This window comes from Phacochoerus africanus, chromosome 9 (genome assembly GCF_016906955.1).
Source record: "Phacochoerus africanus isolate WHEZ1 chromosome 9, ROS_Pafr_v1, whole genome shotgun sequence".
Classification (NCBI taxonomy): domain Eukaryota; kingdom Metazoa; phylum Chordata; class Mammalia; order Artiodactyla; family Suidae; genus Phacochoerus; species Phacochoerus africanus.
In genome coordinates this window covers 35041839-35066995 of record NC_062552.1, presented here as the reverse complement: position 1 = coordinate 35066995, position 25157 = coordinate 35041839, and the positions used below count along the sequence as shown (strand labels likewise).

At 41.3% G+C, this 25157-nt stretch overlaps 1 protein-coding gene across 3 annotated transcripts in view; it reads left to right on the top strand.

Moving 5' to 3' along the window:
• The window catches only part of BTBD9 (BTB domain containing 9), a 408373-nt gene that overhangs the window by 287491 nt on the left and 95725 nt on the right, over positions 1-25157 (top strand). For 2 of the 3 annotated variants that reach the window (XM_047795006.1, XM_047795004.1), the window contains exon 8: positions 18280-18469. In XM_047795006.1, coding sequence (XP_047650962.1) covers positions 18280-18469 — 190 coding nt within the window. Of the gene's footprint in view, positions 1-18279; positions 18470-19372; positions 19563-25157 lie in introns of those variants that run through there. The other variant, XM_047795005.1, reaches the window with a different exon arrangement.

Sequence of the window (25157 nt, the reverse complement as noted above, 5' to 3'; positions counted from 1 at the left end):
TAAATGGCTATCGGCCTCCGGGAGGCTAAGACCTAATTATTCCTCACAGTGCACTCTGTCCCTTTTTACTACCCGTTTGGGTTTCATTGTCTTTGATAAACAAGATAATTGATATAAATGAATGTGATCCTGTAAAATGGCTCCCCAATTGCAGGTTTTCATGCCAGAGGTGTAATTTTCCTGATGGCACATCACTGCTAATCTTTAAATGGGTAGGTCGGTGATCTGCCTTTAATAAGGAGACATTAGGTGAATCTCTGCTTACCAGAGCTGATAAAAACATTGGGTGTATCCAGGGCACAGGAAGAAATGACTAATGGTCATGTTCACGAGCCAGAGCAGGGGGTTTAGAGTTGGGAATGCAAGAGAACGCTCTGGGGCATGGAAAGGAGATGCAGTCCTCCTCAGGAAGAGGGCAAGGGCAGGGTCTGCTGAAAAGGGAGGTCTGGCCACACGTGGCTTTCCCCTCATTCTCTGGCCCCAGCTCTAAGTGGTCACTTAGAATGGTGATTTTGCCGATCTGGCTGACCCCTGGGCTGAAGATAGCAGTCAAAGAAGCCCTAAAGTGCTTTCTCCTCTTATTTGCCAGAAGAGGACTGGGGCTTTACAGAACTACCATGTTTGTCCCTTAAATTAATGCTCAGCTGTCTCCATCCCCTCTTGGAAGGCTCTTTAGGAAATGTCAAGGGCCAAGCAAGCAGAAGAGGGGCTGGGGGAAGGCTGGAACAAGATCACTGGCAACCTGTGGGAAGAATGAATGAAAGAGAAAGGGGGCAAACACTTAGCAGAGAGGGTAAAATGGTATAGCCTAAAAGAATGACTTCTTTCAGGGCGATGATGTGCAACTTAGCACTCCAGAGTCTTGGTGTTTTAAAAGAGTAATCATAATTACTTACTTGTCTGGGGCATCTAATATTTGGCTTTAAACACTAATTTAAGCTCACGGCAAGGAAAACCAGGGCGAGATGAGATTTCTTCCCGGCAGTTTTCGTTGGCAGTGTTATCACACAGCCTTTCAAAGATCCAGCACACTAAGGGTAGTCTGCTGTCCAGTTGAATGTCATCTCTTCACCGAACGGGTGGGCCGCCTCCCTCCCCTCTCTCTCTCTTGAAAGGTTAGCCTTTCTTCCGAATAGTGCAGGTTTTTCCAGCAACATCTGTCAACTTGGCAACGAGCACACCCTAAGGAAATTACAAACATTTGAAGACCATCTAAATACAGTGGGGAACCTGTCCTCTCCTCCTTCTCTCCTCTCCCCCTCTGCCTTCCCTCAAGAAGCGTAGGGCACCCACATGGCATTTATCACTGTCCATATCACTGATAAACCATAAGCCTATTTGTGTCTTTGATTTTTAAAAATGTGTTTTGACTTGTCCACTCAATTCAATAGCTCATGGAACCTCAAGGCAGTGACTCTCCTGGAAGGCAGGTTGTGGGCAGACCCCTTTGTTTAATGAAGAGAGACCCCTACCCACCCCACTGTTAGCACAGAGAGCCTTCTTTGGTCTAATGACTCTCTCCATGATCTTCATCTGATTCAGTAGGTCAGAACTTGCTGCCCCAGCAAATATCGACCAGGAGGAACTGCTTTCTTGGTTATTCTGAAACTGCCAGCCGTGGATTACACTAGCAGGTGCTAATAGGTTTTTGCTGGTCAGTAGAATTGTTATTGGCTCTTCCTTCCCCTGCGCCCTGTCCTTTTACATTTAGAGAGTGGCTCAGGAGAATGAAAGTCTCTCCTCTTGTGTAATTCCTGGATTTCTGAAATGCTAGTTCCACCTGCCCATTGCATGTGGGGAAAAGCCTGGCTCTTCATGGCCAGGGAAGTACCAAACCTGCATCTTGGACTTCTCTGAAAGTCTCAAGACTCTTTTGTAAGCATGACAATTTATTCTTTCAACATTCCTAAGAAGGTAGAAGAAGGGACTCTTTTCTTTACGGGTAAAGAAACTGGGTCATAGGGCAGTTAAACGGCCTCCTTGAGGTTGCCTGGGGACATGGTTCACAGAACTGACGCGAGCTTTTCAGGTGCCTGCTTGCCGGCCGTGGCCTTGTCTGGTGGGTGCTCAAGCCAAAGGCAGGCAGGGGATAGCAAAGATATTCCATCTCAAAGTTAAAGTATGTAGACATGATGCAAAGAGAACTAGCACTTGGCAATAAGATAACTTTCCTAACTGACAGGTCCCCAAATTTTCATAATAAAGTTCCATTTAAAAACACACTCATTTTTCATTTCCCAAAGCACTAAGTATAAGCCATGAAAGAATACGTAATTGAAAATAGTTTCAGAGGGAGTACCCATTGTGGCACAATGTCCATAAGGATATAGGTTCAATCCTTGGCCTCACTCAGTGGGTTAAGGATCTGGCATTGCCGCAAGCTGTGGCATAAGTTGCAGCTGTGGCTCTGATCTGGTATTGCTGTGGCTGCAGCCAGCAGATGCAGCTCCAGTTCAACACGTAGCTTGGAGACTTCTGTATGCTGCAAGTGCAGGCCCTCCCAACCCAAAAAGGAAAAGAGAATAGTAGCAGAAGCCTTTTTTTTTTTTTTTTGTCTGTGCCCATGACATTCAAAAGTTTCTAGGCCAGGTTTGAACCCATGCTACAGCAGTAACCTGAGCCACAGCAGTGACAACACTGAGTCCTTAACCTCTAGGCCACCAAGGAACTCCCAGAAGACTCTTTTTAAATTGCCTTTTATTGTATTTTAGACAAGACTTAAAATCGTACACTTTAATTCTACTGGAAAACACATCTATTCCTTGAATCTAGATTAACTTGGGCCTCCAGAGAGCAGGGTAAATTGTATATGTTGCTGAGTTTGTTTTGTTTTGTTTTGTTTTTTTCTGATAACAGCTTTACATACGACAATGAGTGAAGTTGTTCCAGGTCACTTGCAAGACTTCGTCAGTCTTTGAAACTAGTAGACAGATTTCCTCAGGGACCCCAAGTTCACCTGCTGGGAAGTAAAACCTCAGTCTCACCCAGGGAATTGCTCAGCCTCCCCAGCCCTGGGCTGACCCCTCAGGCTAAAACTGGGAGAGCCCAGGGAGTCAGTTTTCCCCTCAGGCGACCTGTGGGCTTTTGATTCCAGAGCCTCAATTCTGAGGGCTCAATATCCAGAAGTGCAGACTCGCTTTTAACCATTTGTTTCTTCTAAATTCCAATCTTGCTCCCCTGAGATTCTCAGAGACTCCTTCCTTTTCACACAGCTCAATCCAGGATGGTTTGTGGGAACTAAAACAAGTGAGACTTTGCCATCTTCTCTGACCTTTCTGTCTCTACCTGCAAAACGTGTGGCAGGAAGTTTCTGCCAGAGCGGAACTGGAGAAGCATAACTGGCCACAGATGTGACTGGGACATTTTTTGTAAAATGTGAAGAACTCCACTTAATGTTTGAATGTCTTACCGCTGGTAACTGTTGTTAGTAAAACCTCAATATTTAGGAGTTCCTGCTGTGGCTCAGTACGTTAAGAATCTGACCTCAGTGGCTCAGGTTGCTACAGAGGCAGGTGTGGGTTCCGTGCCCAACCCAGTGCAATGGGTTAAAGGATCTGGTGTTGCCAGATGCAGCCTAGGTCACAGCTTCAGTTGGAACGCAATCTCTTTGGTGGGTATGGCATTTAAAAAAAAAAAAAAAAAAGACAAACCTCAAATTTTGTAGTTGTTGATACATTGTAAAGGGCCATAATTCAAGATCTTAAGACTAAAGAGTTATCCATTATCTCAGAATCATTCTGACTTCAAATTAAAGTTTGAACCAAATGTCTCCTCCAGCTTAAAATTTAAAGAAAAAAGAAAAAGAGAAAAGCTACTGTTGTTAAAGGGAAGTTTTAAATAAAACACACAAAAATTTCCTTGCAGACTGCAGGTTATTTTGTGGACCTTTGAAAAACCTTTTGCACACCTTCGTTCTGTTTTTAACATGAAGGAGAAATATTCCCTCAAGCCATGGTGACATCTCTGATCTTGAGTCATAGAATTGTTGTGGCCTGACAAGACCTTTCAACCAGTAGTGCAGAACAAAAATAAATGTTGATTTCAACATCTTTTAGGACATAACGAAAAATAAATCCATGTAAAACTCTTATGATACTACTCATAGAAAAAGATACTCTTTCTTTACATTGGAACTTAAAAAAAATTTTTTTTTGAGAAAGAGTGTTCAAAATATGCAAGACCAATTTCAATGACTCTGTATGTTAGGTATTTTTTCCCATATCAGCTTGAATAACCTGTCCTGATGTAGGGGGCAGATGTAGCGTTGCTTTTTCTGATAGATTATGTCCAGAGAAAAGAAAAAATCATCCCAATGAGATATTTCCTGTTAGTTCAAACACAGAGTTGGATGTTTGAGCTCTCTTTTTTCTTACATCTGGAAATTCCTTTGTCCTGAATTGAAAAGCCTCGCCTACAGAGTGACTCTGTTTGATACACTGCAGTGGTCACCGCTGCTAAACATCTGATGCTTGATTCTTTAAGGTCTTTTTGAATTGAAGATTTTCACAGCTAGAATCTCTGGCATGAATGCTGGAGTTTGAAAACTGCACCTAAGAGAGCAAACCTCTTAAGTGGTTGGTTCTGGAACATGGTTTCTCTCCGAGGGAAAGAGAGAGTATAAGAGGGGACTCACTGGTCCTGCTGAACTCGGGACACCTGAGATCCACCCACCTCACCTTGGCCCTGGGGGTAACCACCGCTGATTCCTCACCTTTGTCTTCTAGAAAACTGTCATTGCCTCTGAATTATTTGGGCTGTAGCTTTATAAAATCACAACGTTTGCACGTTTAGGGAGGAGGGAGAGCCATATTTGAAGTTTGGAAGAGTGGTACCTCTTCCTATCACTGGCTAAATCGAGCCCAGCATGATTGTCAGAGTCCTTGTAATCTCAAGATGTGGTGTGATTTGAGCAGCCTCGGAGATGTCAGAGTTGGAGCCATAACAGGAGTGATGAGAACACTGGGATTATGCTACTGAGACAGACAAAAATGAAAATGAAGGGAGGAGAGGCTCAGAGGCATGAGACTCCAGCATGGAGAAGGCATTGTCTGTTCTCTGTCCTGGGCTTCCCTGCAGATACGGAGAGCTGATCATGACCAAATCCCCTGGAATTGTGTTAGGAAGCAGCCTTTCCACAGAGCTGGGACCCGGGAGATAATGTGGGGAAGGAAAAGTTTGAAAGGTTTTTCTTTAGTGTCGTGATGTGACATAGGCTTGAAAAGTGATTGTTTTTTAACCTGATACATAAGACTAGGACTTAATGTAATTTAGTGCCAATGTGGCAGAATACATTTTTGTAGCTTTTTGATAGTTTCCAAGGAAGATGGGCTTGTGTGCTCTAATTAGCTATTGTTCTTTTACAGCTGTTCAGACATAACAGCTGTGGGTATTTTTTCCTTTAGAGTAAGGTGACAGGAGGTTAGATTGCAGTTAGGTTGGAAGCTTGCCTGGTCGGCCACGAGGTCCTTGCAGGCCTGGGGACAGGCCCTGAGGAAGAGTCCCCCTTCTAAAAAAGCATGCGCCTGCGGGGGAGTCTCTAGGTGTGACCATAAACCAGTAATCCTAGTTGTCTTTTTGAAAGAAATCTTTGGTATCTCTGAAAATCTTGGCAACAGAGAAGACTCTAGTCTGAGGTTATTAAGCACTTGATGGCTGCGTGAGGCACTGTGCTGCTAGGAAACAATTTGTGACGAGAACAGCCAGGGAAAATGTTGAGTGAAGCCCAACACAAGCACTGTTTTTTTTTGAAGATGACAATCCTCTGTAAGTACTAAGTGCTATTTCATTTTTAAAAATCTACTTCAAGTGGGTTTTTCCCCCTACCTCTCAAAGGTGATCTCTGGAGACAGTTAAATAACATGTCAGTCTTATCTTTAAATATAGCCAGTACAGGTGGCCCTCAGGTCATGTCCTAGTGAAGTAATACTGCCTTTTAAAAAATTTATTCCTCCTGAATTAAATTTACGGGCAGGCTCTTGGCCACTCCTGGTGCTGCGTAAGAACAGAGGACAGTGAAACTGTTTTCAGATCACTTTTTTGCCAGTTCCCCACAGTCGGAGTCAATATTCACACACTTGCAGAACGTATACACTTTGTTAACATGCACGTTTTGCATTCAGAAGCAGCAAATTTAATTTGTCTGAACAGAATTGCTATGTGCGCGGAGGGGGAAAAGTAATTTCGACCCAGGCACTTCCCTCTTGCCTTTGCTCCTAGCACAGGCTATTGTAATAGGTGTGTAGCCCAAGGACAGCAAAGGAAAACCAGAGACAGACGCGAGATGCTAGATTTTGGCAGTACAATTTTGTAAACAAAGTGACACAAATTGGGGCAGAAATTCCAGTGGGACAAAGAAGGAAACTGGAAGACTGGAAGTACAGCACAAAGCTGAGTCCCATCCAGATGGTGTTTTTAATAAATTTATCAAACGCATATGAAAGATGGTAATGAACATTCAGATGGGGAGTGGCCTGGCCCCTACGGGAAGAACAACAGCATGGCACCTTCTGTGCATTGCAGTCAGTCAGAATCACTCTCTAATTTTCCCCAGGAAAAAAGACCCCAGAACTTATTCGAGCCATTGAGTAATTATTAGGCAGTCCAGCTAGGCAGGCTGAGGTCTGTGTTTCTAGGGAGAAGAATTAATAACAATATTTCCTGCTGAAGTGGAGAAAGTGGACTATATTAGAAAACCCAGTGGTGACATACAGGACAGACCTCTTCTGCGAGAACTCTTATAGTATGAGTAAAATAAATGGCAATACTATCAGGCATAAGAGAGCTTTGATAGTCTTTAAAAGCCACATCGTTATATGCATTTCTCCTCTTCCTCATGTTCTCCCCCAAATGGTTTCCCTATTAGAAAAAAAAATTTCCAGGAGTTCCCTTTCATGGCTCAGCAGTAAACAAACCTGACCAGGATCCTTGAGGATGTGGGTTCAATCCCTGACCTTGCTCAGTGGGTTAAGGATCCAGCCTTGCTGCGAGCTGTGGTGTAGGTTGCAGATGCGGCTTGGATCCTGCCTTGCTCTGACTGTGACGCAGGCCAGCAGCTGTAGCTCCAATTCGACCCCTAACCTGAGATCTTCCATATGCCACAGCTGCAGCCCTAAAAAGAGAGAGAGAGAAAAAAAATTTTTTTCAGTCTTCCATGAGTGGCCAGACTTTCTGTATGTTGGGATAAGCTTTTAGGAGAAGAGAAGTTGAGAGGGCTAAGGGTGTCTGAGAGATCCAGACTTTGAAAAACAATGAACAGTGCAGTGCTTATAAAGCAGGCTCTTCTGAAGTGAGCAGATTTGTTTTCTTTTTAATGTTAAGGTCAAGACCCAGAAATTGATCATACTTTACTTTTCTAAGGAAACTTTCCCTGAGAAAGAAATTTTTTCTGCTTTATTCAGTAACTTTTGGATTTTCTAGCTTTGGTAAGGAGCTATGTTAAGCAGGGTTAAGTGCCACAACCTACATAGGCATGCTTCTCCAGCTCTAATTCATTCATTCAGCAAATATTTATTTAATACCTACTCTATGCTAGGTATTCCTTCTAGTCAATTGGGAATACAGCAGTGGAAAAAAGAAACAAAAGTTTCTGCCCTTGTGAAACTCACATTCTAAATCTCTGATTGTCAGGTTGGATCAGACTGAAATACTGATTTGGATGTTAAAAATTGGTACAGGGCTGGAACAATTGTCTTCTTGGTTATTTACGGAAAGTCATTATCCACAGTATCTATGCCTAGATCCCTGTTCTTCTCTTCTTTCCACCTGTTGGCATCATTTGGTCATTATATTGTTTTTTGTTTATTTGTTTTTTGTTTTTAAGGCCACACCCTCAGCATATGGAGATTCCTAGGCTAGGGGTCCAATTGGAGCTGTAGTTGCCGCCCTACACCAGAGCCACAGCAATGCGGGATTCACGCTGTGTCTGTGATCTACACCACAGCTCACAGTAAAGCTGGATTCTTAACCCACTGAGCAAGGCCAAGGATCCAACCCACATCCTCATGGATACTAGTTGGGTTCATTAACTTCTGAGCCATGACAGGAACTCTGGTCATTATATTGTTAATATGACTCATTATTTAAAAAACAGGAGAGAGAATTAAGAAAGATGGCACTGTGTATGTATATGTCCATGTTTATCTATGTTGGGCACGCTCTGTAGATTCAGACTTTGAAAAACATTAATGAACAGTTATGTCAAGATCAAAATAGAGACTATGGAATACTATTCTCCAGCTCATATATACAGGATTTTTTGCTAAGAAGGCAAAGTTTTGTTGTTGTTGTCCTTTACAGCTGCACCTGCATATGGAAGTTGCTGGGCCAGGGTTCGAATAGGAGCTCCAGGCCTTTGCCACAGCCACAGCAACACCAGATCCAAGCTGCACCTGTGACCTATGCTGCAGCTTGCAGCAACACCGGATCTTTAACCCATTGAGCGAGACCAGGGATCCAACTGCATCTTCATGGGTACTAGTTGGATTCTTAACCTTTGGACCCACGATTGGAACTCCAAGAAGGCAAAGTTCCTTAAATGTAGCATGTTAGACTACCTTAAGATTCCAGAGGGTGATATTACTAGGACAGTTTTGCTTAGAGAAAATGTTGGAGACCGAAAGAATCTTCTTTAGTAAACCCATTTATAAATATGTCTTTAGAAAAGGTATTCTGAGTGCTTGTCCCAACCTCATTTCCCAAAGAGCTGGAAACCATACCAGTAATGATTTTGTGGTTGTCAGTGATGCCACTGCACTAATTGACCACTGGTTAAAATCAGATTATCTAGGGATAAAATCATGAAGCAATAAGGTAGTTTAGGAGGAAATTGACGAACTCAGGGAGAATCAACAAGGACAACCATTAAGACCTGGTGGATACCACAGAGGATATCAGCTTTCTAAAGGATCCTAAAAGGCTTATCCTTCCCAGCCCCCTGGAATTACATGCCATCTTTTTAGTTTTCATATAAACAATTTAAAAATGTGTGGGACTCCAGTATTCCGGAGTTCCCGTCGTGGCACAGCGGAAACAAATCTGACTAAGAACCATGGGGTTCCGGGTTTGATCCCTGGCCTTGCTTAGTGGGTTAAGGATCTGGCGTTGCCATGAGCTGTGGTGTAGGTCACAGACGAGGCTTGGATCTGGCATTGCTGTGGCTGTGGCGTAAACTGGAGGCTACAGCTCCAATTAGATGCCTAGCCTGGGCCTCCATATGCTGCAGGCACGGCCCTAAAAGGACAAAAGACAAAAAAATAAATAAATAAAAAATCCAGTATTCCATTTGTGTAAAAGAACATAAAGGACATATATGTAAAGTTTGGATGCTCACATGCTTCCCATCCAGCTTGAGAAATAGAACCCTATCAAGCCTTTACAGCCTTCTGTGTGTCCCTCCCTCAGTCACACCCTTATTCTCTTCCTGTCCAGAGGTCACTGTCCATCTGAATTTGTATTTATTACGCCCTGTTACCACATAGATGAGATTCACTAGGAATCTGTCATTAAACAATGGAAGTGGAATTAGTAGCCCTTGTTTTTTTCCTAACTTGCTCTTACTAACCAACTTTCTAAGATTGATCCTTGTTGATACTCATAGCTCCAGTTCATTTATTTTCAGTAGTTTTTGATCGATAGTGAAATTTTAAAACTTGGTGGACAGGTTAAACAGCAGATGTAACACACCTGAAGGGAGGTAGTGAACACAAATAGTAGTTTTAAAGAGGTTTATGGTGTCATGTCTTCTGTTTAAGTCTTTGAACCATTTTGAGTTTATTTTTGTGCATGGTATGAGGGTGTGTTCTAGTTTCATTGAACTGCCCGGTTTTCCCAGCACCACTTGCTGAAGAGACTTTTTCCCATTTTATATTCTTGCCTCCTTTGCTGAAGATTAATTCACCATAAATGTCTGGGTTTATTTCTGGGCTCTCTATTCTGTTCCATTGATCCATATATCTGTTTTTGTACCAGTACCACAATGTTTTGATTACTATAGTTTTGTAATATTGTCTGATGTCTGGGGGGAGTTATACCTCCTGCTTCCTTTTTATCCCTTGGGATTGTTTTGGCAATTCCAGATTTTTCATGATTCCGTATAAATTTTTGGATTATTCTAGTTCTGTGAAGAATATCATGGGTAATTTGATATTGATCACATTAAATCTATAGATTGCTTTGGGTAGTTTGGCCATTTTAACAATATTAATTCTTCCAATCCAGGAGCATGGACTATCTTTCCATTTCTTTGACTCCTCCTTAATTTCCTTGATTAATGTTTTATAGTTCTCAGCATATAAATCTTTTACAAGTCCTTAGTCAGCTTTATTCCAAGGTATTTAATTTTGGGGGGTGTGATTTTATTTTATTTTATTTTATTTTGTCTTTTTGCCATTTCTTGGGCCGCTCCTGTGGCATATGGAGCTTCCCAGGCTAGGGGTTGAATCAGAGCTGTAGCCACCAGCCTACACCAGAGCCACAGCAACACAGGATCCAAGCTGCATCTGCAACCTACACCACAGCTCACGGCAATGCCGGATCCATAACCCACTGAGCAAGGCCAGGGGTGGAACCCACAACCTCATGGTTCATAGTTGGATTCATTAACCACTGCTCCGTGACAGGAACTCCCAAGGGGTGTGATTTTAAAAGGCATTGTATTTTTATATTCCTTTTCTAATATTTTATTGTTAGTATATAGCAATACAACTGATTCTTGAATGTTAATCTTGTATGCTGCTACTTTGATAAATTTGTTTATCAGATCAAATAGTTTTTCTGTAGAATCCTTAGGGTTCTCTATATATAGTATCATGTCATCTGCATATAGTGACGATTTTACCTCCTTTCTTCCAATTTGGATACTTTTTATTTCTTTTGTTTGTCTGATTGCTGTGTCTAGGACTTCCAATACTATGTTGAATAAAAATGGTGAGAGAAGACATCCTTGTCCAGATTTTATCAGGAAGGCTTTTTCAGCTTTTCTGCTTTGAATATTATATTGGCTGTGGGTTTGTCATAAATGCCTTTTATTATGTTAAGATATGTTCTCTCTATACCCACTTTGGTAAGAGTTATTATCATGAATGGGTATTGAATTTTGTCAAGTGGTTTTTCTGCATCTATTGAGATGATCATGTGGTTTTTGACTTTTTTGTTAATGTGGTATGTTAATTAATTTGCATATGTTAAGCCACTTGTGAACTTGGTCATGGTGTATGATCTTTTTTATGTGTTGTTTGATTCAGTTGGCTGAACTTTTGTTGAGAATTTTTGTGTTTATATTCATCAAAGATATTGGCCTATGATTTTCTTTTTTTGGTAGTGCCTGGTTTTGGTTCTCTGACATAAATCATACAAATGTTTTATTAAATGTTTCCCAAGGCAATAGAAATTAAAAAAATAAACAAACAAATAAAAACTAATCCAACTTACAAGCTTTTTCACAGCAAAGGAAACCATTAAAAAAACCGAAAATACAACCTATGAAATTTGAGAAAATAGATGCAAATGATGCAACTGACAAGGGCTTAATCTCTAAAACATACAAACAACTCATATAACTCAACTCCAAAAAAAAAAAACACAATTGAAAAATGGGCAGAAAATCTTAATAGACATTTCTCCAAAGAAGACATACACATGGCCAATCGGCACATGAAGACATGCTCAACATTGCTAATTATTAGAGAAGTGAAGTGCAAATCAAAACTAGAATTATGTACCACCTCACCCTGGTCAGAATGGCCATCGTTAATAAGTCTACACATGGAATTCCCACTGTGGTACGGTGGGTTAAGAATCCAGTTGCAGCAGATCAGGTAGCTGTGGAGGTGTGGGTTCAGTCCCTGGCTCTGGTGCAATTAAAGGATCTAGAATTTCTGCAGCTGCAGCTCAGGTTGGATTCAGTCCTTGGCCCGAGAACCTCCGTATGTCAAAGTTGCGGCCATTAAAAAAAAGTCTACAAATAACAAATGCTGGAAAAGGTGTGGAGAAAAGGAAATACTCCTTGACTGTTGGTGGTAATGTAATTTGGTACAACCACTATGGAAAACAGTATGGCATTTCCTTAGAAAACTAAAAATAGAACTACCATATCATCCAGCAGTCTCATGCCTCGGTATATATCCAGACAAAACTATAATTCAAAAAGATACATGCACCCATATGTTCACAGCAGTACTATTTACAGTAGCCGAGACATGGAAACAACCTGAGTGTACATTTACAGATGAATTGATTTAGAAGATCTGGTATGTATATACAGTGGAATATCACTCAGCCATAAAAAACAAATGAAATTATACCATTTGCGACAACATGCATGCAACTAGAGATTATCATACTAAATGAAGTAAGTCGGAAAGAGAAAGACAAACACCATATGATCACTTACATGTGGAATCTAAAATGTGGCACAAACGAACCTATCTACAAAGCAACCTATCTACAAAGCAGAAACAGACTCATGGACATGGAGAACAGACTTTTGGCTGCCAAGGGGGAAGGGGAAAGAGTGGCATGGACTGGGAGTTTGGGGTTAGTATATGTAAACTGTTACATTTAGAATGGATAAGCAATGAGGTCCTACTCTATGTAGCACAGGGAACTATATCCAATCTCCTGATAGAACATAATGGAAAATAATATTTAAAAGAATGTATGTATGACTTTGCTGTATAATAGAAATTGGCACAATATTGCAAATCAGCTATAATTTTTAAAAATATAGTAATTTTTAAAAAATTTCCCATAATGCTTCACAAAGTGGTAAAGAGGGAAAAAAATGAAAGGAAGGTTAATAAATATAGAGAATAGAATTAAAAGTTCCAACAGAGGTCTGATGGGAATTCTAGAAGAAAAAAACAGAAAATGAGGGACAATCAATACTCACAGAAATAAGGGTTAAAATGTTCCAGACTTGATAAAAGCTGTAAATGCTTATATTCAGTCCTGAGCAGAACATATTTAATCTATGTCTAGGTAGAGCATAGTAAACTTGCAAAATCCCAAAACAAAAAATAAAACTTTAAAATTAACTGTAGAGGAAAAATTTGCTAACAGAGGGATAGCAGACTGTAACAGATATGACAGTAGAAGCCAGAAGACTATGGAATAATATCTTCAAAGTGCTGAAGAAAAACAGCTTTTCATTTAGAGTTCTATTTTTCACGAATGGTGGCACAATACACTTTCAAACAAAGACTTGCTGATTACTAATGGACGTGTCTTAGAAGGAAGTTGAACCAAGAAGAAAGGAGGTTATAAAAAAAATAAAGTTTGGAGTTCCCGTCGTGGCTCAGTGGTTAACAAATCTGACTAGAAACCATGAGGTTGTGGGTTCAATCCCTGCCCTTACTCAGTGGGTTAAGGATCTGGCGTCCATGAGCTGTGGTGTAGTTCGCAGATGGGGCTCGGATCCTGAGTTGCTGTGGCTCTGGCATAGACCAGCAGCTACAGCTCTGATTCAACCTCTAGCCTGGGAACCTCCATATGCCACGGGAGCGGCCCTAGAAAAGGCAAAAAGACCAAAAAAAAAAAAAAAGTAATGGTGAATAAATTGTGAATGTGGATAAGTTTTGACTATATGAAATAATAATAATAATGACTGATTTAGAGAGTATAGATCAAGGTAGAACTAAAATGTTAGGTAAGAATAACAAGCTGAGGGTGGGTGATTTGTATGAAAAAGTATTAAGATCTTTTATACTGCCAAGGAGAGGCGAATAGGTGATATTTAATTTTAGGCATGGCTAAGTCTGGTGTACATGTCTAAAATTTTGCAAAGAATAGAAATAGACTATATCATTTCCGAACTAAATCAATAGAGATAGCTGGTGGGGAAAATAAAGGAAATTCAGTCCAGTAGAAAACAGGAACAGAGTAGGAGGAGAGGTGGAAGAACAAACAAAAAAAACCTGGTGACTAGAAAGTAAAAGTGAATTAACATACATCAGTAATAACACTTAGTACAAGTGATGTAAATCCACCAGTTAAAACACAAAGGACACTGAATTTTCCAAAAATCTAGTTAAATGTTATTTACAAGAGACTTGAAAAATAGAACAGCCATTTTAAGGAAATAGTAGCCAAAATAAAGGTGCTGTTTTTATTCGACATCAGACAATGTAGATTTTAGGGCAAAGGCATTATTAGGGGTAAAGAATGATACTACATAATGACAAAAGGTTAAAATCCACCAGTAAGATGTAATTCTAAAGTGCTATACATGAAATGACATGGTCTCAAAACATATAAAGCAAAAATTGATGGAATTATAAGGAGAAATTGTAAGATCTACAATCATAGAAATTTAAACAGACCTCTCCCACTAATTAGCACATAAGTGATTTGATTTCAACACAGTAAGTTTTATAGTAGATATATGTATAACTAGACATTTCCCAAATTAGAGAGTACACATTATCTTCAGACACTTGTAAAAAAAAAAATTTTTTTTTTTTTTTTAGGGCCTCACCCGTGGCATATGGAAGTTCCCAGGCTAGGGATTGAATCAGAGCTGCAGCTGCAGGCCTACACCACAGCCACAGCAACATGGGATCCAAGCTGCATCTGTGACCTACACCACAGCTCACAGCAACGCTGGATCCTTGAGCCACTGAGCAAGGCCAGGGATCGAACCCATGTCCTCATGGATACTTGTTGGGTTTGTTACCACTGAACCACAATGGGAACTGCCACACTTTTTTATTTACGTTATAATGTAATTAAAAATCAGTAACAAAAGAATAACTTGAAAAGTTAAAAACATACCTAAGAATAATTTATGGATCAAAGAAAAATCACAGTGGAAATTAGAGAATACTTAGATGGAGTCAACTTTTAAAACACTTTATATCAGACAGACCCAAATGGAGGGACATTCTACGTAATACTTGACCAATAGTCTTCAAAACACTGTATATCAAAATTTAAAGATAAAGAGAGATATGAGGTAAAATATTAGCTTTAAACACATTTATTAGAAAAGAAGAAAAAATGAGTTAAGCATTTGCTTCAAATATTTAGAAAAAATAGAATAAATCCAAAGGGATAGAAGGAAGAAATAATGAAAAGAGCATAATTTAGTGAAGTAGGAAATAGAGTCAGCAAAGTCAAAAATTGGTTTCTTGAAAACATTAATAAAGTCAATAAACATGTATAGGACTGACCAAAAAAGAAAGAAAAGTACAGATGAAAATATTTGGAATGATTTTAAAAAAAGCATAAAAATTTTTATGCCAGTACATGAAAGGTTAAACAAAAAAAATTCCTCAAAAGGCCAAAAATATCTAGGTAATTTTGAAAAAAGAGGGGAAAGGAGAGGGAGGAGAGGTATTCACTTTATCAGAGTTTGAGATACTGTAAAATTATAGTAATTAAAACAGCGTGGAGGGGTAACGCAGAGGGCGCTTCCATTGAGGTTGCAACTGTGAGTAACGGTGGGCAATGCGAAAAATACAATATTAAATTAAAAAAAAAAAAACCAGCACGGTATAGGCACAAGGCTGGGCAAATCAGGGAAACAGCACAGATCTTAAAAACAAATGCAGATACACCTGAAAACTTTATATGTGATTAAAGTAACATGAACTAGTGGGGAAAGGATGGACTCTTCATTAAATGATGCTGGGGAAATTGGCTAACTATAGGAATAAAAGATGAAACTAGATCTGTATTTCATAGCATACCAAAAATAAGTCCTAAGTAGATTAAAGACTCAAATGTGAAAAGCAAAATTTGAGAACTTTTAGAAGAAAATGTATGGGAAGGTATCTTTATAAATTTGGGTTAGGAAAGAGTTTATAAGAAAAGGAAAGCACAAATCACAAAGGAAAAGATTAAATATTTCAACTCAGTACATTAACCAAGAAAGGACTGGCATCCTGCCAAAGAGGTAACTCGTAGCCTTGAGTGTAATCCCACTTCTGCGTATGTGTGTGTGTTGTGTGTGTGTGTAAATACATGCATATATATTTTATATATTCCTTGAAGAAACTCTTACCTGGGTATACAAGAAGACACCTTTGTTTGTAATCACAAAGAAAACAGTGGTAACAATCTAAATGTCCCTTTGGTATATTTACACATTGAAATATTTTATATACTTTACACAAATGAACGAGATTTATCTGCCTTGAATGTTTCTTCCTCCTTGTTTAATGTTTATGGCAGATGTTAATATTGCTGATCAGATATTTCCTTTCTTCCCCTTGGTACACAGCAAGATTGCCCTCTCCCATCCCCTTTAAAGTTGAGTAAGGCCATGTGACTTGCCTTAGACAACAGAATGTGAGCAAGGTGACTTGTGTTGCTTTGGGGGAAGTTTTAAGAGCCGATACCCAGTTCACTCTCTTCTCACTGCTGCTGTGGTTGGAAAAGCACATACCAATACAAAGCCTCTGTCACTAGGTTCCCTGAATGATGCGATGCTTAGAGCCACGTTGCATCATTGAATGGATAGAGTGGATGAGAAATAAATGTATGCTCTTCAAGCATCTGGGAATGGATGCTGTCTCCTACTGCAGCCCAAGATAGCTACAGTGTGATTTTATGTCTCAGCTCAGTTTTCTGTGCAAATTGAGTTCTCTCTTCCAAATCGCAGAATACTTGCCCTTTTCTGTGTGAGAGAGGTACCTTGAATTAGCCTCTAAATATAAACCTTTATCTCTTCTCCTTTCAGAGCCATGGGAGGTGTTTCTCTAAGCCCCTTCTCTGCCAGGAAACTGTCCTTACGGGTTATTTCACCAGTGTTTTTGCTTGATACTTAGGAGTTGAGCTTCATAATTAAGGGATTCCTGGCCAGAAACTCTGTCCTCTTTCCCTTCCTCTGTCTGTCCTTTCCTGTCTCCCTTATCTGTGGGAGGCTGTCCTCCTCTGCAGAGAGCAAAGCAAGCAGTGACAGTACATGAGATGAGGGCCCAAGCACAGGCACGCCCAGGTTTGGAAAATAAATGCATTGCTTAGAAGGTACATGGAAGACTATTTATTCCACATTATTATAAAGTTGGAAATGTTTTTGCACAATGGCAGTTCTGCTCACCCTCTCTCTTCCCATATCATGTAATATTATACTGAGAAGGACAGTATAACTCTAAGAAAAGTTGTCTTTTTTTCAATCTATTTTAAAAGTATGTAAAGTAAGCTGCAAATCTTGAATGTAAGAAGCAATGGTTAATTGTAGATTTGAGTTAAATAACTTAAATGTCTGAAGAAAACCAGTAAACGCACAAACAAAGTCCCAGGGAACTTAAATGGCCCTCACCTTTTATCATTCTCTTCTTAGTGTTTAGAGAATCTCCATCATTTCTGGACAGCTATCATTTTGAGGAAACAGTAGCCTTTTATAAATGAACAGGTTGATGTGGAGTTGAAGTATATAGAGAGATTCAGAGTCAAAACAGAGCTGGTGTTTCAAAATCCAGCACTTCCTGAACAAGGAGATGAGTATATGTGTTAAAATGCTCAGAATGGTAAACAAACAAAAAAGGAAATGCATCACGGCTGAGGGCAGCTGTATATTCTGAAAAGGGATTGGTACCATGTCCTAGTTAGTTGTCCTTCTTTCTGAATTGTAAAATACTGAATCTATATATATGTTTCTTTAAATAGATTTACTATGTTTATTAAGTATAATATGTACAATGTAAAGAATACTAATAAAACAAGTGTCTGGGTACCTGTCGCCTAGCTTGATACTAAAACAAGATCAGTAGTTTGAAAGGCCCTCCCAAGATTTCATCCCCCTCTTTCCCAGACAAATGATCCTGAATTTTGTGTAATAATTCCCTGGATTTCCTAATTAGCTTTACATTTATATATGCATCCCTAAGCAAAATATAGTTTTAGTTTTGCCTTTTTAACAAACTTTGTATAAATGAATGCAGATACTGTTTTCCTGTGCCTTGCTTTTTTCACTCGGCGTTGTTTTTGATTTCATCCATTTGTATACAGCTATAGTTCATTAATCTTAGTTACTGTGTGGTTTCCTGATGTAGTAATATTTTGCAATGTATTTATCCACTCCTTATTTTATGGGGTATCATGTTTCTTTATAATAAAATTCTTTAGGGTTAATTGCTACACGTGGTTTGGTTTGTTCCACCCTTAGGTTCAACCCTTTTTAAAAGCTATTTGGTGTGGAAAATGTGTTCATATCTTGAGATAATCAAGATGCTCTGATTGCTGTTTTATCATTGGTAGTAATTAACTTTGTTCATAGCACACTGTTGTGATGTATGCAAGCGACTTCTTTATCTTATGCTGAATCTTGTGTTGGATTCACAGTTCCCATGGAGAATGTTGCGACAATTGCTGATTGTGCCAGTGTGATTGAAGGGGTCAGTCGGAGCCGAAATGCCTTGCTGAACGGGGACACCAAGAACTACGATTGGGATTCTGGCTACACGTGTCATCAGCTAGGAAGTGGTGCAATTGTGGTTCAGCTGGCACAGCCATACATGATCGGATCAATACGGTAAGAAGATCCCTTTTCATTTGCCACTTTTAAAGGGGAAGACACTTGCACATTGTGCTTTGGTATGTTGATGATGCCAGTAACTTCAGTGAAGATACCCTTCTGTTTTTTGCTGTAAATATTGAGAGCAAGGGATGGAAAGGAAGGGACAAAGATACGTAAGGTGCTTGGTCGGATTTTCTGGTGGGAGATGAACCTAAATTAGACTTGTGGAGGGAGAGGACGAGGCTTCTCCATGGACGTGGCTTACCTCCCGCACGAGCTCGGTTTGTGCTGGTTAGGGACTTAGAGGATAATGTCAGAAGAGGTTACAGAGAATTGAAAATCATTTTCAGGGAGTTCCCGTCGTGGCTCAGTGGTTAACGAATCTGACTAGGAACCATGAGGTTGCAGGTTCGATCCCTGCCCTTGCTCAGTGGGTTAATGATCCAGCGTTGCTGTGAGCTGTGGTGTAGGTCGCAGACACGGCTCGGATCCCACGTTGCTGTGGCTCTGGCTTAGGCCGGTGGCTACAGCTCCAATTAGACCCCTAGCCTGGGAACCTCTGTATGCCGCAGGAGCAGCCCAAGAAATGGCAAAAAGACAAAAAGAAAAAAAAATCATTTTCACTTTTAATAAATGACCAAACAGATCTGAATATGAGACCCGATTCTAAAAGATCTTTTTAATAATCTTCATGTCTGGGTTTTTGGTGGTTTTCATTTTGATTTGTTTTTGCTTTAACTCAGTGTTGCTTGATTTGTAGGCTCATATAATTTTAAAATGTAAGTCTGGTATCCCCAGAGGATATACTTTAGGTCAAGAGAGCCATCTGGGTCTTGAATAGGCTGCCCTCCCCCCTTTTAAAGTTCTAAGAAGGTCTCTGAAAAACTAACGTTGTATGTGTATGTGTGTTTGTATTAGACTTTTTAACAGAAGATATTTTACGTCATCTCTCAGCCTGCTCGAGGTAGAGGCGTTGGTGAGACGTGACTGCCTACCCCGATCCTGTTCCACCACACCTGCCTTATGGTTTCCTGTTCTCATTTTAAAGTTAGTATGTGTAAAGAAAGAAACAGCACAAAAAATAAGGTGGTAGGATTGTAATGGGCACGGGTTTATTGATGTTTAGGCTAATAACCACAGAGGTTAATGCCACTTGTCGGCTCCCCTGGGTGCCCTGACAAGCGATGGCTGGATGTCTTGGAGAACTCAGACTGTGGATTTCTTCATTTACATTGTCAGTCTCTTTTCATAAAGGCCACATACAGGCCGAGTACTACAGGCAACAAATCACAGCTAAAGAAGCCTTGAATTCCTACTGCGGGCCAGACAACTCACTTTGTGCTCTGGAAGCGGGAGGAGACAAGCCACCATCAGTCTGGACAAGCTACCAGTGCAAATAAACTTCCATCAGATAGCAAACACCCCCCCTCCTTCCCTTTTCTCAGCCTCACACATTAGCTAAACTAATACTAAGCCATCTATTTAATAAGTCACTGTAGACTCTTTGTCATAAATGGGGTGAAACCTATCTGAATATTTCCCATTACAATCTCTTCCTCTTTACCTTGAAAATCTGGGAAACAGTGTCCTTCTCTTGTCTTATAGTCTCCACAGTTTCTTGAAGATTACCAATCGTGTCTCTGAGATTACATCGGCAATTGCTTTCAGCAGGCTTGGTGTGTAACTCATCTGAGCAGGAGGCTTGAAATCATTTAAATTGACTAGATACTCGTTTTCTTTCACTTCACCTATTTGGGGCTTCAGTTTTCTCTTTATTATGTTTGTTCTGCCATTTCTAATTTGAAGACCAGTCTTCATGCCAATGAAGATGGAAGCAAACTGGCAGGTTAGCAGCTCTGCCCACTCTCTTTTAATGTTCCCTGTATTCTGTCTGCTTACCTGGCACTCCACCCCCCCCCAACAATGTTTCATGTGCATCTCAAACCAATATGTCAGAAATGGAATTCCACGATCCTCCCCTTTCCCGGCTCAAGTTGCCTCACACTGTGGCTTCCTCACGTCATTCAGTGGTACTGCCTGTCCACGGAGCCAAAACATGAGAATCTTCCCAAATGCCTTCCTTTCCCTCACCTCCCCAACTCAGCTGGTCAGCTGTCAATACCAGCGCCCACACATCACGCAGATTCTTCCTCTCCTCCCGTCCCTACTGCCCTCATCGTAGTCGCAGCTTTTTAGTTTCTCTTCTCTGCCTGACTCTTCCTTCTCTACCTGCAACCATCTCCCAAAGTTTTCCCACAAATCCATTGTGATCATGCCCCTTCCTAAGAGGATTCATGGCTACCATTTACCTTCCAGAGAAAGTTCAGACAGAGGCCTTAAGAACCTCTGAGTTGCTTCTGTCTCTAAGCCTTCACTCCTGCCTCTCCCTGACCCCTCCTCACACTGTCTCAGCCTCTCCAGCTACTTACAGCTGTGCTCGTGCATCACCTCCTCCCCCCAGCCCCGTGCCTTCAGCTTTTTGAATGTGCTGTTCTCATTGCATGTGTCTCTCACTACCTTCTCAGCACCCCTTTCTACCTGGCTCTTATAGCCCCTTCAAAACTTCACTCCTTGGGGAATGCTTCCATAGTCTTCCGTCACCTCCTAGACTGGTTTAGACCTCCATGTTCAGTGATTCCAGATGTTCTGTATGTAATTCCTGCCAGAGCATCTGTCATGCTTGTATCCTAATTGTTTACTTGCTACCTCCCCTCAGCCTTACCTGACACATAAAGCCTGTGGCAACTCAGAATAAGTGTCCCTTGACAGACTGAATGTGCAGATGAGGTAGTCTATCAAGCTAGAAAGGGTAATCATAGCAGGTGTAGTAAGATCTAGAATTTTAGATCCAGCAGGGACCTCATGAGGTCGTTGCCAAGGTGACATCCCAGAGAGAGACAAAAAGGCTTTTTGTGTGCCAAGGCTACCTTGGCCTCTAGCTCTACTCAAAGAATCAGAGATGTTGAATCTGACTCCAGAAAAAGGTGCCACTGGAGCTTAAGAGAGACAAGAGAGAACAGTGCCCATTTGGTTTTCTTTAAATATGGAATGAAAATGGTTCTCCCAAACAATTTATCTCTTCCTGACTCAGAGGGGCACAATGAGCATGAATACAACCAAAGGCAGAATTGTGTGCTTGACACAGTGTGAAGCCTCCAGCTTCCTTACGCTCAGCTATTGCTTTTGCAGTGGGAAAATCCATGCAATTGAAGCCCCCTGTAACTGGCTGAGCACTCAAAGAGACACGTCTCTACAAAACTAACATTATGTTGTCAGGAACTGCATTTGCCTCTTCTGTGACATTATCAAGAAGAAAGGGAGAGGGATTTCATAGCCGCCAATGCCCGTGGATGATGTTGGGTATCTTGGCAGAGCATGGTTAGCAGCAGCTGATGTGGCCGGATAGATGTTTATTGATAGGAAGCTAGATCAGTGGCACCTCTTCATGGGGATGGGTAATCGACAAATGGCAAGTTGATTAGTCAGTGGCATTTGACCCACGGCTTCTATTGCTTGTGGTGGCTGACTTGCTTTCCTAGTCACCGTGTGCGAAGAAGCCCAGTGATTCTGAATCAACACCTAGAAGGAGAGCATTGCAGAGCTGAGTGACTGACATCTTCTCAACCTCAGCAGGAGTAGAGCCAGCGGTCCTGGAACCGCTTCCTGAAGGGCCCAATCACACAGTGCACTGACTTCTAAAATTCAGGTTTCTTTGGAGATGGTGAACACAGAGGTGAAGTTCTCAAATGTGAGTTGTCTTGTCCACATCATTCTTTATTCCTAAGAGAGGCCAGAAGTATTTTGTGGATAAGATTTCTTTTGTCTGTTTTCATCCACATAAACAATTTCTTCCTTTCCTGAGTGTTTGCCCTGTAGCTGGGAGGGCAGGCAGGGCTGCTTTCTTGACAGGCAGTGCCCACCACTCACCATGGTCAGCAGGAGCCTGCTAGTGTGTCTGGTACCAGTACGTACTCTTGTGGATCCTAGATAGGTTGACCTTGAAATTTGAACTATCTCCCCTTCCCCCGTTTTCTTTCATTCACTCAACAGACATTTATTGAGCCTGTGCCTTGCACTGTTCTGAGCACTGGGAATACAGCACTGAAGGCAGAAAACAGACATCAGTGCCCTTCTAGAACTGACATTCTTGGTGGGGGGCGGGGGGCAGTGACGGTTAAGCAGTGAACAACACCGTGTGTCAAATGGGAGACATTTCAGAGGTGGAGCCGTCAGGAAGGAGGCCTGGGGGCTGGAGACAGCACAGTTTTAGATGGGGTGGTTGAACCTGAAGGATGGGAAGAGCAAGCCGTTTGGGGACCTGGGGACCCAGCCTCCCAGTCAGGGTGCTGGGCCCTGGGGCGGGCACTTGTTGCTGGAGCAGCACGGAGGCCAGTGAAGCAGGAGTGGAGTGAGGGAGGGGAGAACAAGAGGCAGGGCTGAGGAGGGAACTTGCAGAGGTGGCAGCCCTGAGACTTGCCGTTTCTGTCTTCTGTCACCAGCTCCCACGGCCACGCCACCCACCGCCACAAAGCCATCCCCAGTGTCTCATTAGCACCGGCAGAGGGGAGTTTTCTTTGCTGAGGAAAAGGAGGGCAGAGCAGGGAGGCCGTGGTGCCTTTAGAAGCCACCTTCTTTGTTCCTGACCTGCCTTCCTCCAGCTAGCTCCCAGAAAAGAAACAGCAGGAGGCGTCCCAGCCTTTGCAGTTTACAGGGAACTTTCTCCCCATCGTCAGTGTTTCTTACTCTTTCCCGAGAGCCAGAGCAGGCGGTCTAACGGGGAAACAGAGGAGTCTGTCTTTGTTGTTGCTAGGTTTACAGGCACAGCTAAAGTTACTCATTTTATTCGGGAGAAAAAGAGAGAAATTGCCTGGAATGTGCCTTAAAAGTGGTTAACTGAGTAGTAATTATATCATTTTCATGCCATTTAAAAAACATTAAAATTTAAATAACAGGAAATCTTCAGAGGCCTGACCACATAAAAAGACCAGGGTAGAGTCATAATGACTAACCAAATCTACCTAATGTCTTAGTTTATAGTCCCTCTGTCGCCTTAGTTTAAGACTTATTATCTTTTTCCTTGCTAATCATGATATCCTTTTAAGTGTTTTCAGGTTAGTATGAGAAATTACATATGCTGTGCATTAAGCATGCCTATCGCCCCATCTTTTTCAGCTAATAAATGACAGCACTTTGTTGAAGCCCTAATTATAAGAAAGTCAATTAAATTAACAATTCTTACATTAGCTTGAAAATGATGGTTTTGTAATTGATATGTGCAATACTGTAAGTAAAATACCCATAATGCTTTAACTAACCTAATTGTGAGTGAGTAGACTGTTGGAAGATGAAACAGCACAGGGAGATGCAGCTAAATAAACCCATGGTCTCCCTGGGTGTTATGAGGATTAAGGAGTTAATGACACAAAAATATTTTGAGTTCCTCAGTTGGAAAATGTTATATGAATATAATATGCTAGGACAAAATGGATGGAGCCCAAAGTATGTTCTTGGAGGGCATCATAATCTCTTTAGTTTGTAGGGATGAGGTGGTTTGTTTTTTTTTTGTTTGTTTTTTTTTTTAACAGTAGGGGAAAAAAAAAACCTCAGTAAGTCCACCAGTTATAAAAATTAATTTGGCCCATGTTTTTTTTGTGTGTGTGTGTGGTCTTTTTAGGGTCACACCCATGGCATATGGAGGTTTCCAGGGTAGTGATTGTATCGGAGCTATAGCTGCTAGCCTACACCACAGCCATAGCAATGCCAGATCCGAGCTGCATCTGCGACCTATATCACAGCTCACAGCAACGCCAGATCCTTAACCCACTGAGTGAGGCCAAGGATCGAACCTGCATCCTCATGGATGCTAGTCACATTCGTTTCCACTGAGCCTCAGCAGGAACTCCTGGCCCAGATTTTTTGAACCACCAATCAGTTTATGCCTTACAGTTATTAAGCTTAGACGAAACAAAGCAACAGCAAGTTGATCCTTTTTAAAAAAAAAAATAGACATTGGAGTTCTGGTCATGGCTCAGTGGTTAACACACCAACTAGTATCCATGAGGACATGAGTTCGATCCCTGGCCTTGTTCAGTGGGTTAAAGATCTGGCATTGCCATGAGCTGTGGTGTAGGTTGCAGGCATGGCTTGGTTCCCACATTGCTGTGGCTGTGGTGTAGGCCGGCAGCTACAACTCTGACTGGACCCCTAGCCTGGGAGCCTCCATATGCCGCGGGTGTGGCCCTAAAAAGACAGAAGACAAAACAATAAATGAATACATACATGCGTGCATACATACATGCATACATATGTAATTAGATATGACACGGTAGTCTTTATTCATCCCAGTGTATTTTTCCTTCTCTGAGCTGTTAAGCCCATGCCCAGCTCAGCTGCCCTTTCACTGTTCTATGGCTGCAATCATTCTAGATTATTTATTCAGTTTGTAAAATACTGAGACCCCCTTTTAACGGCTGTTTTTCCTTCTTCCCACCATTGACCACCCTGCCAACCTATTGCTCACCCACTTCCCTGCCAAAGGGCAGATGCAGAAAAGAAAAAGGAGAGGAATCACAAACCATTCAGTTTTGTGTCCTGTTTAATAGCCCCAAAGGTAGGCTCAGTCCTGAGGGTGGGGAGAGGAGTTGAAGCTAATGACCCGAATGGTGTTTTGTAATTACTGGAGTATTTTCTGCCCTCAAGTCCT